This window comes from Trichechus manatus, unplaced genomic scaffold (genome assembly GCF_000243295.1).
Source record: "Trichechus manatus latirostris isolate Lorelei unplaced genomic scaffold, TriManLat1.0 scaffold00211, whole genome shotgun sequence".
Taxonomy (NCBI): Eukaryota; Metazoa; Chordata; class Mammalia; order Sirenia; family Trichechidae; genus Trichechus; species Trichechus manatus.
Window position 1 is genome coordinate 3,023,982 of NW_004444147.1, and position 19,328 is coordinate 3,043,309.

Sequence of the window (19,328 nt, forward strand, 5' to 3'; positions counted from 1 at the left end):
TACTTCACATGATGAAAAAATAAATAAGTCATATTAAGTGGAAAGAAAGTCACAAAACAATATGCCTTAAAAGGCCCTAGTTTGTTTCATAACTAAACATGTTATAAACAATAAATGCAGTATAGAGAATAAGATAAAAATGGAAGGAAAATTGAGGGGAGTAAGAATAGGGAAAGTTTCATTTCTATGTATTGTAATTTGAATTTTATATACATATATCTAATGCAGGGAGCCCCGTGGACACAGTAGTTAAGTGCTCGGTTGCTAACCAAAAGCTCGGCAGTTTGAACCCACCAGCTGCTCCGCAGGAGGAGGATGTGGTAGACTGCCTTCCGTAAAGATTACAGCCTTGGAAACCCTATGGGGCAGTTCTACTGTGTCCTATAGGGTAGCTATGAGTCAGAATCCACTTGACGGCAATGGATATATATAATACAGGTTCATTTTTTCATTGATATATAATCCACATACCATAAAATTCACCCTTCTAAAGTGTATAGTTCAGTGGGTTTTAGTTCTGTAACTATCACCACTATCAATTACTAGAACATTTCATCACCCCGAAAAGAAACCCTATACCCATTAGTAATGACTTTGCATTCCCCCTTCCCCTCAGCCCCAGGCAATCACTAATCCACTTTATGTCTCTGTAGCTCTCCATATGCTAGGCATTTCATATAAATCGAATCCTATATATGGCCTCTGTGTCTGGCTTCTTTCACTTAGCATAGTGTTCTCAACGTTCGTTCTTTTTTATTCTTCCAAATAATATTCCACTGTATGGATATACCACATTTTATTTGTCCGTTCATTGCTTGATGGATATTTGGGTGGTTTCCACTTTTTTGCTATTATGAGTAATGCTGCTGTGAGCAAGTTTTTGTGTGGAAATGCATTTTTAATTCTCTTAGGTATGTATCTAGGAGTAGAATTGTTGAATCACGTGGTAGGTAACTCTGTGCTTAACCTGTTGAGAAACTGCCGGACTATTTTTCAGAGTGGCTATACCATTTTTTAATCCCACAGCAGGGCATGAGGGATCCAATTTCTCCACATTCTCACCAACACTAGTTATTGTTCATCCTTTTATTATTACCATCCCAGTGGATGTGAAGTGGTAGGTTCATTTATAAAATTTGAAAATTATAGAAAAGTCACAAGCATCTTCCAGATAGTAAGCTTCTTGGTTAGTTTCATACTCAAGCATTTCTAATTAATTGCAGGTTTTAGTAAAGAAGCACTGGAAAGACAGTTGATTTGCACAGCTAAAGGCATTGATAAATTGGACTTGTTTTTGGTGTATGTGTGTGTATGTGTGAGAGAGACAGAGAGAGATGAGGTCTAGGGCAAAAACTGAAATGTTATAGGATAAAAGAGCTGTGTCCAACACTTCCCATTCCAATGCTGACTTCCAGAAACTTTTGTATGTAAAATTTTTACAGTTGTTTTTGTAGTTCAGTGAATCAGACATGCTTTTAGAAATGCCTGTGTCTGGCTTCTGCTAAATAAAAAGACCTTGCTGGGTAGCATAGAATTCAGCCGTATTTCTAATTAAAACAGTGTTTTCATGTTTTATAGAAGAAACTTTCTTAGCATGTGGAGCACCAGAGCATGCTGGATGTTTGGAAGAGGAGACTACGTGACAAGGAAAGATAGGGTTGATCAGTGGAAATAATAATATTAATAATAACCTCATATCTGTAAGGCAGTTCAAGCTTTTCAAAGCACTTTATCCATCTATGATGCAATTCTATTCTTCCTAACAACCCTGTAAGCTAAGTAAAAAAACCAACCAAACCTGTTGCCGTCAGGTTGATTCCAACTCATAGCAACCCTATAGGACAGGGTAGAACTGTCCCGTAGGGTTTCCAAGGAGTGGCTGGTGGCTTCAAACTGCCAGCCTTTTGGTTAGCAGCCAAAACTCTTAACCACTGCACCACGTAAGCTAAGTAGGGCAGGTATTATCTTCCTCTGACTCACAGATCCTCAAAGAACTTTAGCAGAGAGAATGAATGGTCTGCCTGAGATGACACAGCTAATTAATTGCAGAATCATGACTAGATCCCAGGTGGCCTGTGTTTATTCCAGAAACAGTTCCAGAGAAGAGAGGGCAGAAGAAATTGTGCAGGAAACATTTCTTAGTCTGGGAGGGAAGATTTTGTCATTGGCATCTCCCTGAGCTGGCTATTCCAGTGCTAGCACCATTCCAAGGGGTGCCCTGATCCCTCCCTGATAACTCACAGGGATCAGAGGGTATTGTAAGAGCATAGGTGTTAAAGGCTCATGAGTTGCCTCAGAGTGTTCTGTCAGATTGACCCTGTCCTTTTCTTTCCTGCGGTTTCTACTCAACATCTGGTAGTGAAACCAAGAAAAGAAATAGGAAAAAATATTCACAAATCAGTCTTCCACTGGGATTTCTGGAGGAAATAAATGCTTGTTTTCGGCTTTTCCTACAAAATCTGCAGCTCCATCCTTCTTCTCCAGTAACCCACACACAGCAAATCAAAGACACCAGGCAAGTGAAATGTGTGTTAAGAGGGCACGGTGAAGCAAGATAGAAATAGCACTGTCTGATGACAACTCTTTAAAAGATATGCAGAGAGAACAAAGATCACAGGGAAATCCACAGGTTTGGGGGTGGGGAATGTTTTTTCCCTTCTTTTCTCGTATTTGAATTTTCTGAAAAGTTATACTTCTTAAGAAATGTTGAAATGATTTTTTTTTTTAATTGAGAGCAAGAGGATGATGGTTTTGGCTGCAGAATGGGGAGTAGTTGTTGGCAGGGGGAGAGAAGTGGAGAGCTGGTTTCTGCTTGGTGAGAAGGGAGAGCTGGCAAAGAGCTGGCATCCAGCTTCCAGCCTGTGGCATCTTCTGTTCAGCCCTGCATCTCACCGGTGCAGACAGCACACAAGGAGGCATAATAAGGTTTCATTCACCGTCCAGATGCCGTAGCTTCCTCCCACCCTTTGTCATCCCCTGGGGCCAGAGGCCCCTCAGTACACTGCAAGGATCATCCATGTCACTGTTAAAAAGCTGGAGTCTCCAGAAGGTCTAACCCTCCCTTGGGTAATACTTAGCAGGGTGGTGCAGTTACAGTGCTAAAAAGTATCCTTTGGTCCTGTTCCTCCTGCCGTGCTCCAGAGGGAAGAGAAGAGTCACCACTTTGCTGGGGCTGGGTAAAATCAACAGGAACATATTACGCAACCTGTGACACCGGCCCAAAGTGCCCAGTACAGCCCTTGGCCTGCTGACTCATGGCTGCCCTTGACTCTGAGTCTCTACTGAGAACCAGAGTGGTGGGCCAACAATACCTATGCAGCAGCCCCATGGCAAACAGAGAAATCAGCCCCTGCAAAGCGCATGTGCCCTTACCTGTATTTGCAGCTTACTTAACTGAAGCTGCACGTGGTGGGCTGAATATAATCGGAAGCCATTCTGACAGGTGATGCTGATGATTGGCAGGACTCATCGTCTTGTCAAGTTGGGCATTTTGCACTGTTTACGAGAGTCCAGGGGATGAAAAGCAGGCCAGTGCTGAGAAGTAAAATCCTGGAAGAACAAGTGTGTGTAGAGATGATAAATAAGATGTTAAGCCTTATTGGGCCTATTTGGGCTATAATAACTCACCAGAAGAAAGGGATTTGTTTTGGCTTTCCAAGGTCAGAACTCTTTGTCTGACTTTTTAGCCCTGAGTCCCTGGGTGGTGCAAACAGTGAACGTGCTCAGCTGCTAACCAAAGGGTAGGAGGTTCAAGTCTACTCAGAGGTACTTGGAAGAAAGGCCTGGAGATCTACTTCCAAAAAAATCAGTCATTGAAAACCCTATGAAGTGCATTTCTACTCTGATAAACATATGGGATTGTCATGAGTCAGAATCTACTTGACAGCAACTGATTTTTGGGGGGAGAACATTTGGGTGCCCAGGAGCCTGTGAGTGGAATGTTCTTCAAGCTTCATGAGAGGACTGAAGGGTCAGTGGTTGCTTCGGACCTCCAGGGAAGATGCCCATGTGCTTGGAACTTACTCTGAAAGTCATAAATGAGTGTGATAAAGCTATCACTGTGCCTTTCCAAGAACACTTTAGGGGCTCCCCTTTTGTTAGTCAATGTAAAGTCTTCCTTTCTAGAGGGGAAACAAAACCTTTTAGAAAGAAACAAGGGGTTTTTGAGTTTTTTTCACATGGAAGAAAGTCTATAGCTGACTATTTTCCTTTCCTTTGACCTTTTTTAAAAAGCAGCTTGAGTTGCAACAGCTCTGCTGTAATTCTTTATGGCCTTCTGCTTTGAGGACTTTGAAACTAGCATTGTTGATTTTTCCTTTTTCCTGTCAATCCTCTGTCCTGTTTCCCTAGTGTTTTATATTCGCTGTCTGGATGATTTCAAATACAGTAGCTCTTAGTATAGAAGCCCTTTTGACTTTCCCTGTGGCCTAAGCTATAGGTATATTTTCTTTCTGAAAATAAGTAAACACAATTTAGAGCAGAAGCAGATTGCTTTGTTGTCAGCAGAGCGGGGAACTCCACAAGCCCCAGAAGTGCCACAACCTCTGCTGTGCAAACAAGGCTCTTGCCTGGTGTTGAAACATCCGTGTCTCTAACAGACAGACCTCTGTGTTATTTAGGCTCCGTCCAGGATCTGAGTGTCTGTTTGTTATCCACAGAGTATAAAAGAGAAATCAAACATTCTTTCATATCATTATAAGCCCTGTGCAAACACAGCCCCATGGACAAAGCCCTTTCCCGGGCCCATAACAAGGGGCTGTTTGTCCTGGCTCCTGTCTTTAGCAGTTGGAGTCAGGCTGAACTGAGAGTGGTGTAATGTGCCCTGTTGCGATTTTGCTTTCTTTGGCCAAAATTTTACAGGTGTCATGGGGCAGAGTTCACCATGTGGAAGTTGCATCAGAGCACCCATTGGGAGGCTTCAGCAAATGCCACATCAAGCACGCTCATAGTGATGAAGTGATCTGACAGAGAAGTTGCACCCAGCCACAGAAAAGTCAGATGATCATTTAGTATGTTTGCCTTTGTGCATGTGGATTAACTAGTAAAAAATGCCAGGATCTGGACTCATGTCTGCCTGCATCTGATGCAACCAAGGAAAAGCCTTAGCTTAGGTTAAAATGTCTGTATCATCACTCCCTTGAAGAACACAGATTTAACACTGCAGCAATCTGAGCAGCATACAAATGCTGAAGAGGGGTTGCTTTCACCCAGAAATATTTTGATTAGCTAACCCTAGATCTTCCATCTTTCTGGTTACTCAGGTTCACTCAAGTCCATTTGTTCGGTCTTCTAGAGCTGTGCTGTCCGGTACAGTAGTCACTAGCCACACGTGGCTGTTGAGCACTTGAAATGGGGCCAGTCTGAATTGTGATGTGCTGTGAGTGTAAAAGAAAAAATGTGCTTTGAATTTTGAAAATTGGACACCAAAATAAGTAAAAGATCTCACGAACAAGTTTTTACATTGATTACATGTTGAAAATATTTGTTATATATTGGGTTAAGTAAAATATATTATTAAAATTAATTTCACCTCTTTCTTTGTACTTATTAAAATATGGCTGCTAGAAAATTTTTAATTACATTTGTGGCTCACATTATATTGGTATTGGACAGCGCTGTGCTAGAGCTTAAAGGAAGTTTTTAGATTTATAGTGCCATCTGCTGGTCTACCTAAAACCAAACAAAAACCCGTTGTTATGAGTTGATTCCAACTCATAGCAACCCTATGGGACAGAGTAGAACTGCCCCATAGGGTTTACAAGGAGCAGCTGGTGGATTCGAACTGCCGACCTTCTGGTTAGCAGCCAGCTCTTAACCGCTACACCACCAGAGCTCCGATCTACCTAAAACAGACTCTAATATAAGCAATAATTAAGCAATCAGAGCTGGGAAACACTGTCTCTTGGCCTAGCAGCACATGATCTTCCTTTTTCCAGGAGCTTCTGAAACAGGACCAGAACTGAACTTTTTTTTTTTTTTAATTGTGCTTTAAGTGAAAGTTTACAGTTAAAGTTAGTTTCTCACACAAGAATTTATACACATATTGCTATGTGAACCTAGCTGCTCTCCCTGTAATGTGACAGCACACTCCTTTCCACCTCAGATTTCCCGTGTCCATTCAACCAGCTCCTATCCCTTTTTGCCTTCTCATCTCACCTCCAGACAGGAGCTGCCCATTTGGTCTCATGTATCTACTTGAACTAAGAGGCACTCTCTTCACGAGTACCATTTTATGTCCCATAGTCCAGTCTAATCTTTGTCTGAATTGTTGGCTTCGGGAATGGTTTTAGTTCTGGACTAACAGAGAGTCTGGGGGCCATGTCTTCCGAGGTTCCTCCAGTCTCAGTCAGACCTTTAAGTCTGGTCGTTTTACTAGAATTTGAGTTCTGCACCCCACTTTTCTCCTGTTCCATCAGAAAACTGAACCCTTTTATTACCTAGCCTCAGAAGTCACTTCATTGTCAGCAAGAGCCTTGGAAAGAGTAGAGACAACCCGCTGGAAGGTGCAGGCCTGTGTTCGGTTCAGCAGTTGATTCCATTTCTCACCTTCTGTGCTAGTGGCTGTTACATGTGCTCATTTTCATCAGCTGCTAGTCTTTAATATTTCTAACATGCCACATGTTTGTAAACCAAGTATTTAACAGAATATAGGAAGGACGCAGATCCATCCCTGTAGAGATTATGTTCTCTCTTTGGATAATGTGGATTTGCATTGATTTGTCAAGAGTTTAAAAGTAGGAATCTTCCTGAGAGTAAATAAAAACCCAAAATCCATTGCCATCAAGTCAATTCCAACTCAGAGCAACCCTATATGACAGAGTAGAACTGCCCTATAGAGTTTCCAAGGAGCACCTGGTAGATTTGAACTGCCAAACTTTTGGTTAGCAGCCATAGCGCTTAACCACTACCAAGGTAAATAGTACCCACATTTTTTATCTATTAATACATAACAAATAACCCCAAAACTTTAGTGGCTTAAAACAACAATAATCGTTTAACATCTCTCAGTTTCTATGAGTCGGGAATTTGGGGATTACCTGTCTGGGCAGTTCTGGTGTGGGATCTCTCATGAAATTGAAGTCAGATATTGACTAGGGCTACAGTCATCTGAAAGTTTGACTGGGGCTGGAGAATCCACTTCCAAAGCAGCTCATTTACATGGCTTGCAAGTTGCTGCTGGTTGTTGGCTGGGGTTGTCAGTTCCTCTCCACATGGGCCTCTCCAAAGGGCTGCTTGAGTGTCCTCAAGGCATGGCAGCTTATTTCTCCAGAGTGAACAATCTGAGATGTCAAAGAGGAAGCTGCAGGCATTTTATTACCTAGCCTCAAAAGTTACACACCACTACTTCTGTTGCATTCTATTGGTCCAGAAACAGTAACGTGTACCTCATCTCTTGATGGAGGAATGTCAATATCATGTTGTAAAAGAATGTGTGAGATGAGGTGGCCATTTTTGGAAAACACAATCTGCCATAACTTCTAACACTTACATAGAACTGGAAAACCTTGGTGGCATAGTGGTTTAGAGTTATGGCTAACCAAAAGGTTGGCAGTTCGAATCCACCAAGCACTCCTTGGAAACTCTATGAGACAGTTCTAATGTGTCCTATAGGGTCTCTATGAGTTGGAATTGACTCAACAGCAACGGGTATATGGAACTGCAGACCAAAAAGATTGCCCCATTTTGCAGAGAAGAAAATTGAGCCTCAGAGAGGTAAAATATCTTGCCTGAGGCCTCATGTCTGGTAGAAGGACCAAAGCTCAGTTCTTCTGACTCCCAGCCCATGCTGGTGTAGTCTATTAAAGCTGATCTCCATATATCTCCCTTACACTGTTGTAACTAGGAATCATCTTGATTGTTTTATCTTTCCAGCATCGTCAAGATATGGGATGTTCCCTTCATTCAAGTCTATAACTTGTAATTTTATTTAATTGAGGCCATATGTCTTCTGGAACTAAGTTTCAAGTAAATATAGGACCAGACTCCTTGTTACAAAATTGCTACAGCAATGAAAAATTACTCATTTTCCAGTATTTTCCATGCCATTTGCTTCAGAGATCTCAAGAATGATAGCACATTGTGATACGTGTATTCATGTTTTGTTTGATTATTCAAATGTTACATCTTATTTATGTTTGAAAGAAGTAATCATTGCTTGCCTTCAGTGGTTTCCATATTGCTTGATCTTCTTTAAAAAAAGAAATTTTAGCATTTTTTTGATGTTCCACCTGCCAGAATTAAAACTATAACCCAGCTGTCATAGTCATAGTCTGTTATTCTTGGTTTCAGGTCAAACTTCCTTTTCCTGTAGATCAAATCACAGATCTTCCAAGGAACGATTTCCAGATGATGATTAAGATGCACAAGCTAAGCTCAGAACAGTTAGAGTTCATTCACGATGTCCGACGGCGCAGCAAGAACCGCATCGCGGCCCAGCGCTGCCGAAAGAGAAAACTGGACTGTATTCAGAATTTAGAATGTGAAATCCGTAAATTGGTGAGTTGACTAGCCTGTTGCAGCCAGCAAACTGAAGTGACCAGGTCTAATGTAAAGTTACTATAGTGAAAGCTGTAGACGTAGACAGAAGGGTCACCCTTCAGGGAAGTTTGGGTTTCTTTTTAAACAACTTCCTCAACAGCAGTAATAGCTTTATGTCTGCAAATGCCTGTGTGTACAGGTGTGTAATAGTATGTCAATATTTTCTACTCTTCAGCCATACATATCGAAGCACTCCTTTTTTTTAATTTTCCAATCCATGGGTTATAATAGCTAACCACGTATGAATGCATGCATATATGGACCAGGCATTATTCTGAACTGTTTTTGTGGGTCATCACATTTAACCCTTACATTAACCTTATGAGGTAGATACCATTTTATTCCGCTTTACAGAGGAGGAAACTACAGTGCACAGAGATTAATAATTTCCTAGTATGTGGTGGAGCTTGAATGCAAACCCAGTTGATTCCATATCCTGTGTTTTTTACCTCTGCTTTCTCCTGCCTTTCAGCAGAAGAGTGTAAGGTAGAGATTGGACACATTATTACTGCAAGGCAGGGACCCAGCCACATGATCTTCTAAAGCTCTTTGCAGCCCCAGGGTCCCTGATTTTGCCACTCCTCCTCAAATTGGCTTTCATCTCTTCCCATGTCTGGGAGTGTTTTGTCTCAGGGAGCAAGCTCCCAACTCCCAAACTCCTTCGTACTGGGGGCTCTTCACCTTGATAAGCGACCTTGAGCTACAGGAAGTAAATCCAGGTAGTCTCTGGCTCCACACTGTACTGTTGAAGGTAACCACCTCCACCTCATTCAGCTCGACCTTTCTGCTGACCAAATACTGGAAAGCAACCTCAGGTGCCATGTCTGTGTCAAGCTGAAGAAGAGGAAGACCGCATAACGCAATTATAATCTAAGCCTGGGTCCTCAGACTATTTGCAGGAATCCTTTGCCTCATGGTAAGCCTCCGTCCCAATTAGAACCTAAGAGCAAAGATTAGACGTTTGAAAAGCACAAGAAAATGGTACACATTAATCAAGATAGTCCTGGACCTTGGGGTCTTTTTTTATTTAAAAAATTTTTTTTTTTTTTTTAACACCAACCAAGCAGAGAAAATCTGCCCATGCTCAGTGGCTCCCATTACCTACAAAATAAAACCCAAGCTCCTTAACGAGACATATCATGTCCTCCATGATTCAGTCTGTAGCTACCCCTCCAGTACCACCTTCCCCTTCCCTCCCCTAATAGAATCAAACTGCCTGAAGCAACAACCTGATCTGCTGTTTCATACTGTGATTGTGCCTGTGTTGTTTCCTCCGTCTTTTTCTCTCCCAACTATCTCTTTTAAGAGTCAGCTCAAATGTCACCTCTCCAGGAATCCTGCCTTCCCTGAGTCTCTGGGTTTGGCTGAGCACCTGCCCTTGAAACCCTGTCCTGACCTCTGGCTTAGTGCTTAGCACATTCCAACTGCAGACAAGTCAATTTCGACTCATAGCGACCCTGTAGGACACAGTAGAACTGCCCCATAGGGTTTCCTAGGCTATAATCTTTACAGAAGCAGATTACCAGGTCTTTTCTCCCACAGAGCGACTAGTGGCTTCAAACAGCCGACCTTTCGGTTAGCAGCTGAGCGCTTAACCACTGCACCACCAGGGCTCCTTAGTCTTGAATTATCTGTTTATGTGTCCGCCTCCCTTCTACTCCCATCCCTAAACTATAGGTTCCTCAAGGACAATGACAGAGTCTTGATCATCTCTGAACCTCCAGTGTCCATTGTAGACTCTTAGGAAATGTCTGTTGCCCTAAAATTTACTGGAAATTGTGATTATTTTGGTGATGGGTTATGAATTTCTTTTTTTCTTCCAAATTTTTCTTGAATGTTGTTTTCACAGCAACAAATTAACATAAGCCTCATAATAAAGTAACACATTCCTGCTGGTGGGGGTGGGTCTTCTGAAAGCCTGCTGGGCTTGGGTAGGGAACCAGGCAAGGCTGAGCCAAGCACCAGGTGAGAGTCTTCAGGGTCTTAACACTCTTCTAGTGGTAATTACTGTCCTGGCGCTCCTCTTCAGGTGGTAGAATAACTCTAATCGCTCATGTTTTCTGCAGAAATAGGAAGCACTGTTGCACATCGCTCCCCATTGCTTTCCCCCTAGAAAGTGGCCCCGAACATTTTACAGATGAGTAGGCGTGGAGGGATTGGTGCCTTGGCTAAGGTGATGTGGCAGTTGAGTCTGGGATTCCTCTCCTGGTGCTAAGGGATGTTGCCCCCTACTTTGCAGATTGCCAAGTTACAGTTAGAGTGGTCCAGAGTGCATAGCCACATGTGTAAGATTTTTTCCCAAGGAGACCGCCCAGTATGTGTTTTGTTTCTTATCCGCCACCCCCAGGAGGGTGCTGTGTACACACTCCTGCTTTGAGTGGCAGGGATGGTGCTGGAAGGCAAGGGCAGCTTCCGCCTCCACCAGGCAAGGTCCCCGCCCCACACAGAGTCCTCAGGGTCCCACCCTAACAGCCCGCAGGGTCCTGCCCTGCACAGCTTTAAGGGTCCCACTCCACACAGACCACAGGGTTCCGCCCTGCACAGCCCACAGGGTCCCACTCTACACAGACCACAGGGTTCTGCCCCACACAGCCCACAGGGTCTTGCCTGGGACAATCCTCAGAGTCACTCTACACACAGTTTGTAGGGTCCTGCCCTACACAGCCGGCAGCATACCATCTCCCCACTCCCACTCAGTCTAGTGCATGCCACTCAGCTTTTGCAAACTTGCATAATGTATTTCTCTCAAGTTGCACTTGTACATCTGTTTATTTTTCATTTTTAAAACATGTTTTCTTGATCAATTTATAAATATTTTAGCAGGTGCCCTTTCCCATGTAAATCTCTCTCTCAGACACACATGCCCATACCGCCTGCCAGATTGCATTTGCTTCACTGCACGTGCAGCTCCCGTGTGGGAGACCCAGCCTTTCTGCATGTCTGTGTGCTTGCTCCTCTCTCCCATCTTCTCCTCACCCCTCCAGCCCACCCTTGCTCATGCTGCTTCAGATGTCCAGTTTCTCCATCCATTTCATCGCATGGAACCTCCCCATCTCTTCACTTGACTTAAATATGGATGGTACGGACTGGTTTTAGCTCAGCAGTTTCTTCGATCTACTTACCAAAACCTTTAATTAATCTCCTCTCTAGTGGCTACATTCATCTCTGGGATGGGGTGATGAGTTTTAGTAACACAAGCATATGTGGGATTTGTTTAAGAGAGAAAAAGTCTGATACCTTGGGTTAGTATAAGGGCTCAGTCTCCACACCTCTGCCTGCCCTTCCTCTGTCCAGAGAGAATCGGTGCACAGGAGTTGACTGTCCTAAAGAGAATCCATCATGTGCAGTCTGCTCTGCTGCAAAGGTGAAAGAGTCTGCTAGTGTTAACTCAAATCCTGTGGAACTGATAATGGTCAATTACTTTTGACCTTCAAAAATGGCAGCTTAGCAGATTTTCAGCCGCAGGGTTTGGGACTGAGAGGTTTCCAGTTGATTCTCTGCAAACCCCAAATTCCAGAAAACCAGAATGTGAAGACTCTGCAGTTTTTTGGTCAGTGGTGAATTTTCTGGTCACTTGTCCAGGCCTGAGCGGGAGGGATAAAGAGATGCCATCGGGAGGGTGTCGAGATCAGCAGCACATCCACATGGGCTACTCAGATGGGAGACTTGGCAGAAGGATGTATCCAGGCTTCATATATAAACATATATATATATATATATATATATATATAAACCACACCAGTTGCCTTTGAGTCTACTTTGAGTCTATTCTGATTCTATAGGACAGAGTAGAGGAGCAGCTAATGGATTCCAACTGCTGACGTTTTGATTAGCAGCTGAGCTCTTAACCACTGCGCCACCAGTTTTGTTTAGTTTTTTTAATTTCTAGGTCCTGACCTAGTCATTCATGAGTTACATTATAATGTGGGATGCAAAACAAATGTTAGAAAAGCCCCAGAAACAAGGTCTTGGGTCCTCCAGTTCGGCCCTATCCATCCTTCTCTTTTGTCTCTGTTGTCCAGGTGTGTGAGAAGGAGAAACTGTTGTCAGAGAGGAATCAACTGAAAGCATGCATGGGGGAACTGCTGGACAACTTTTCCTGCCTTTCCCAGGAAGTCTGCCGAGATATCCAGAGCCCCGAGCAGATCCAGGCCCTGCACCGGTATTGCCCTGTCCTGAGACCCGTGGATCTCCCCACTGCCTCCAGTATTAACCCTGCGCCCTTAGGCGTTGAGCAGAACCTTGCAGCCTCGCAGTGTGCGATGGGGGAAAACGTGGCCTGCTGCCTGGAGCAGGGTGCAGCGCCCCCTGCTGTCCCATGGGTACCCAGCAATGCCTCAGAGAATTGTACCTCTGGAAGGAGGCTGGAAGGCCCTGAACCAGGGACTTTCTCAGAGAGAGCTCCTCCTCTTGAACCCAGGGGCCAAACGGTGACCGTGGACTTCTGCCAGGAAATGACTGATAAATGTACAACTGACGAACAGCCCAGAAAAGACTACACCTAGTGACTCAGACCTGCCCTGCAATTCTCACGCCTCTCCCACCCAGGTGTTCTTCCATCAGCCTGGGCGCTGTTCATCTGTTGTCCCGAAGAACGAAGAACCATTTGGTGCACACTACAGCAGTCTTAGCAGCAATACTGTTTCTAAGTATTCCTTCCTCTCTTCAAGCAGGAGTGATGTATAGTTACCTTTACAATGGTGCTACCCCTTGCTCAGGCAAGGAAAGACAGCGGTGGCCACACTGTCTGTCTGTGGGTTAATTTCAGTCTTAACAGGGATAGACTAGAACACCTCTAGGACCCAACCACGGATGTTTTTTTCTCAGTGGCCCATGTCACAAACCCTATCTCAGGAATTTCTTCTGAATGTTCAATTTTTTTCATTGAAGACAGCTTCTATACACATCAAAGTTTTATAGCTAGACTGTACATATTATATATAATATATATAAAATATATATATATATATCTCCATATGCAAAAGTCCTGCATGCCTCAATTTTCTCATCCTAAAACTGGAAACTTCATTTCTCATTTATAAACAGGTTCCAACATTCCTCTTCTTTTGTCTTTGATGCTAGAACTAGTTTGGTAACTGTTAACAAGGTCATTTTTTCTTGCTTCACAGTTGAATTTCAATTTGTACTTATTTATGGACAAAATTCAATGTTGGAAACATTTTGGGGGAGCGGAGTTTTATTTCAGACCTTTTTTGTTTGGTTTGGTTTAGGCACCACCAAATGGTGTCTGTCATTTGAGCATCATGGGTTGGGTTTTTTTGTTGATTTTCTTGCAGATACTGTACAGTAATGGTCAACTTTGCCACTTGCACTGAGTTTTGGGTCAAACCTATTTTCTTAAATGAAGTTGTGACTTCAGTATAACTCAAGTATACTGTATACTCTTTGCTTTTAGTTAAAAAGTGAAACGTTTTTAGCTAATTAAAAGCACTCAGGTGATAATTATGTAGGAAAAAACAATCTTGCCAAATAATGAATTCATCCTATGATGTATAGACAATAATCTGCTTGAATATTTTTATATTTCACCTCCTCTCCACCTTTCCCTAAGAAAGTTTAAATGCAGACAAGTTCAGCGTTGATGCTAGATGTTCAGATTCCTAAGTGGGGAGAGAATTTGAACATCTCACTCAAAAGTGCATCAGCAGAGCAGGAATCCATGATTTTATACCAGAATTCAGCAGGCATTGGCCCCTAGAAATCAAGTTAGAACTGTTTTCTCACCCAGGGAGTCAGTCCCATTCATTTCAACACTTTGTCAGGCCACTGCTTGCTCTTGGAAGTGTTGTGCAGTAGGACCTTCTTTGAAGGACTTGACTGACCAGCCACTCAGCTTCCCTGCCCAGGATCAACCTCCCAGGACACGTCACCTTGGAGATTTTGAATCGAGGTTCCTCAGATCCTGCCTTTAAGTGGTGGTCGCGGGTTGGTACAGCTTGCCCAGAGTAGGAGAGAGTAGGGCAGGTGCAAGCCTGAAGTCTGTCCCTGACACATGCAAAAGCGTTTTTTTGTCTCCCTTCCTTCTGCAAATGTTTTGAGTTGAATTCTGCGGTTTCTCCCCTGGTCTCTTGCCTGAAGGCTGATTTCATTCTGAGGCTTTGGACAAGATATGCCAGGAACCCTCTTACCCCCTTCCCCACATACACACACCTACCCTCACCTTTTGGTAACTTTCTTCTCTTGCTGCAATACTGGTTGCCTTGCAACCCACCGAGAGCAGCTTCCCTTGATTCCGGGGTGTGTTTACAGCAAGGTGTGCCCCGGGATTCTGCAGCAGGGAAGGAGGATTCAGCTCCCTCCCTCCAGTGGTCTGTCTGGCTGAGCAGCCCATGGGCCCCTCCAGCCTGGCTGTGCAGGAGTCTTGAACAGTTTGATGTGGGGATGGGGTGGTGGGTAGTGGGGATTAGATGGTTGACTTTGTTTCTTTATTTGTGCCATTGTTTTTGTTTGGGCAATATTAAAGCTGCATGTAAAAAGAGGGGAAATTAGTATATGATGTAGGCAAGAAGTGAAATCATAGTAACATATGTTTTAGTATTATTAACTTTTTTCTGTACAAAATATAAGCGCTAAATGTTTAAATAGGTGTGAATGCCAGAAATTTGTTGGTTCATGCGATAGGATTTTTTTTTAAAAAAAGGCTTTTCTTTGAAAATGGTTCCACTTTTAAAACCTGCCTCTGGGTTTTTGTTTTTCCTCGTGTGTGTATGTGTGCGCATGCGTGCTTGTCTGAGACAGATTTTGATAAAGCTCTGTGTTCAAGATGACGTGTTTATTACGGATGTGGAATGTCTTGGCCTAGTAGAGCAGTTCTGGGCTTCACCATAAGGTTTGCCTTTGTGGAAAACTGGTGACAGCTGGAATTTAAAATTCAATGTGAATCACATGATACTTCACAGGCTTGTGTTATGGTGGAGGAGTCAGCCAACAGTATTTTGTTTTTTAACTATTTTGTTGCCTTTTTTAAGTGACCTCTCCTCTCCTTCTTTACAGAAGAATGTTTTCTGCTCTTACGCTAACCAGGTCCAAACCAGCTTCCTGGGCATGCTTTGCCCTGGTAACAACTCATGTGCAACTGGTAGTCTTGACCACATTCCGTCCATTTCCTCTAGTTTCTGTTGTTCAATCCGCACAGACCTTGTGCTGCCGCAATTTCCGAGTGGGGCGGGACCTCTTTATTTCTCTCCACCCTAGCTCAGCCCACATCCTCCTGCCACCAACCCTTGCCTCGCTTTTCTTCCTCATGCCCAACCACACCCGTGCTGTGGGAACTGGTTAAAAACACTGCTCTTAAAAAAAACTGTCTTTCAAGTTCTTAAAGGTGTTTTAAAAGTTATTATTTCATGCATTATTCACCATGAACAGTGACTGGCTTTGTGCAATTGCTTATGTGACATGTCTGTGTCTTTTACCACTTGGAACCATGTGCTTGTCAGAATTATCTCTGGGCTGATTCAAAGGGATGACCAGCTGGGGGCCAGGATCCAAATTGCCTCAAGTAGGATGTAAAAATCCAGCCTATCTCCTTTCCCTGGGATCCCTTAGTCAACCCCATGTCTTTTATGAAAAGGAAAAGCAAGTTAACAGCAAAGAATAATGTTTGCACAGAACAGTGACATTTAGTTGTGCTTTTAAGGGTCCTTCATTACAAAATGAGCCCTGGTGGCGCAGTGGTTAAGAGCTATGTCTGCAAACCCAAAGGTCGACAGTTGAAATCCACCAGCCGCTCCTCAGAAACCCTGTGGGACAGTTCTACTGTGTCCTATAGGGTCCCTATGAGTCAGAATCAACTCAATAGCAACAGGTTTTTTTTGGTTTTCCATATGAAGTAGAGGACCCTGTAACTGTGGACTTCTTAGGGGGATCCCGGTGACAGCAGAGACAGTGGAGGTGGCTCTGTGAGTAGTTAACATCCCACCTGAATGCTGTCCTCCCCTTGGATCTGCCTTTGTTCTACTTGTGTTTCCAGACATCTTCACTTCATTCAGGTTTGTCAGGCTTTGGGCAGGTGAGTGCTTTGCTGTGTGTTTGTTTCTTTGTGTTATCTGGGGGTGCCTTGAATAAAATCAAACTTTGTTACATACTGATTCTGGAACAAAATAGTTGCAAAAAGGCAAAAAAAAAAAAAAAAAAGGCTGACAAAGTGACTAGGCCATCCTGCTACTTCTCCTCCAGGTTCCCTAACAAACAATGACTCAGGCGTCAGAGGTGATGCTGCAGTATAAAATGGTATTTTGTATAATGTACAAGTAATTTATTAACTGTCTTTCTAAAGGTATGCTGCTTTTAAGATGCACTATAATTCTGGATTTAATCCTTGTATTGCTTTTCCAAGGAAGTAAAAAAAGGGTAGTGAATATGTATTCCAATTGCCACTTCTCCTTGAAAAGGGGAGCTGGGACTAGCTAGATGACTTCATGGGAGTGGCCAAAAGGTAAGCTTGCATAATGTGAAGTTTGGTGCTGTTGTCAAGAGGCCTAAACCTACACAATCTCTTTGAATACTTTAAATTGCCATTAGAAAAGAAGACAAAGAAGCAAAACAAGTCTTGAAAATTACAAGCCTTTTAAGAAACTGCAAAGACCTGCCCCTAGAAGCTACTTCACATCCTCCGGAGTGACATAATCCTCTCAGCATGAGTAAAAGCCTGCAAAATATTTTCAAATCCCTGTTTGGCTGCTTACTTCTATAGATTATATCCCATTTAAACTAGAAACGGTTTAATAAATAACTTCAAACTGCTCCACTATTGCTACAGTTTAGGAGACTCTTAGGTCTGCAAGGGAGCTAGAATCAAGTTTTGTTTTCAAAGCATTGTAAATAGACTAAGGGATGAGATTTTTGTTTTTAAGAATAAAGCTGTTCATTGTATCGTGAGTTAGTGTTTCTTTCCAAAATGGAGGATTCTTTTGTAGGTTCAATTTCTGGCAAGTCAGTCCACAGTGCAATGCCCTGTGTGGAGTTGGTATTCGTACAGGAAGTCTGTGTACCTAGAGGCGCTCTGTGTACAAGGTGTATGTTTATAATACTGCCCGAGCCATCTCCTGACCCAGGCATCAAACATTGATGCTGTAGAATGGAATATATTTGCACACACATGGTGTGTGCAAGTAGTATTTGTATATAGAAAAGACTGTTGTGGCAGATTGAGGATAAATTATTCAACCGACGGTGCAAAAACATTACTTGCAAAGAAAAATAAGTGTATAGTATTTTCCTACACTCCATCCTGGTAGATAATATTTATATCAAATGAGTATTAGTGCATTTTAATTGTAATATGAAAATGATGCTGCCACTTTGTGAAGAATATCCATTTGGTTGCAGAGGCCAACTTTTGTAGCTTTGATTTAATGTCGTGACATGGTGTGTGCATTTCGCTATCAAGCAATGGAGAAACAACTCTTTCATTTTCATTCCAGTTTATTGACCTCAGATGAAACAGTGGCCCTTCTTAGAAGCAGAAGTGCACCAAGACCATTCATTTCAGGTAGACTCACACTCAGTGCCAAATGCTCCCTTGGGGACAATGGGACATGTATATCAGGAAAGAGTGAAGGGACTTGGACAAAGAGGGTTCTTCCCACAGATTGATGCTAAGTCTACCAAAACATGTCTGAGGCCAGTGGGCGACCTCCACTTGAGTCCTAACAGAGTGCATTTTGCAGGAGAGAGCCCATTTGCGCTCTGACGTAAAAGCCCTGCCACTTCTACACATGATCAGGAAGATTCCAAATGCATTCGGGAGTTTTGGGTGCTTGTAGACACAGTGAGCCATTCAAGGCAAGCACCACCTTTGCTTTTGAGGCCAGGAGAGCCAATGAAAATTTGTTCCAGAACCAGTCGGATGCAAGTGCACCTCTAATATATGCCTTACAAACTCCAGAGGCCATATTCAAAACAGGGTCTTCTCAGTGTATGCAAGGGGCTGCAGCCCCTCTTCTCTTCCTCCCCAGGTTGAACAATACGGACAGTTTTCACACATATCTACCTGTATAACCCTCTGTACCTCTCATAACTGGTCAATGACTGTAACAGGTTACATCAGGTGTTTTTCTACATACTTTTTACACAGATTCTATGCGATTAATGTAACTTAATTCAATGCATCATTTTATTGTACTAGTTCTTAGGCTTATTGTTTTTTTTTCTAAGTGATTGTGGTTTTTCTTGTGGTTTTTATTGTAAAAATGAAATGGCTGTTGATGCTTATTCTCTGTAACTAAGAATTTTTACCTTTTTGGAAAAAAGCATTGCTATGAACTAATGAATGGAAACTTCATTTACTCATTGTAAATACACTATTGTGCAAAAAAAAAAAATTCACTCAATTGAATTGCTAGTGTTAACTGAATTTTGTCTAGACACCATTTCTGTTGATGAAATAAAGACAGATCATTATGCATTGTAAACTGATTTTCTCTGCCGCTGATCCCTGTGTTAACGAATTTCAGAGCCGGAAGCCTCAGGAAATCTTTTTGCCCAGAGAGGCAATTTCTCTTCCTCTAGTTTGGACCTCTGTCTGCTACCTGATTAATCTGATTAGAAGTCTTAAAAATTTGATAATGCTAATGTATTTCCTAAACTCTGAATTTCAAAATTCCCTAGTGCCTGTGAAAGTAGATAAAAGGCATTAAACCCCGGGTTTGATATCTCCCGGGTAAGATAGTGTAGTGTAGTTAAGCAGTGTGTTACTGTGGGGGACACTGGGTAGAGGATATTGTTTGCATGTAAATCTACAGTAATCTCAAAAAGCAAAAAAATTAAAA

At 42.7% G+C, this 19,328-nt stretch overlaps 1 protein-coding gene across 4 annotated transcripts in view; it reads left to right on the plus strand.

The window, feature by feature from the left end:
* BACH2 (BTB domain and CNC homolog 2) overlaps nucleotides 1-18,881 on the plus strand; it is a 393,721-nt gene extending 374,840 nt beyond the window's left edge. For all 4 annotated transcript variants that reach the window (XM_023742482.1, XM_023742480.1, XM_004388416.2 and 1 more), the window contains 2 exons: nucleotides 8,290-8,496; nucleotides 12,561-18,881. In XM_023742482.1, coding sequence (XP_023598250.1) covers nucleotides 8,290-8,496; nucleotides 12,561-13,043 — 690 coding nt within the window. In that variant the 3' untranslated portion in view covers nucleotides 13,044-18,881. The remainder of the gene's footprint in view (nucleotides 1-8,289; nucleotides 8,497-12,560) is intronic.
* The last annotated feature ends 447 nt before the right edge of the window (nucleotides 18,882-19,328 follow it).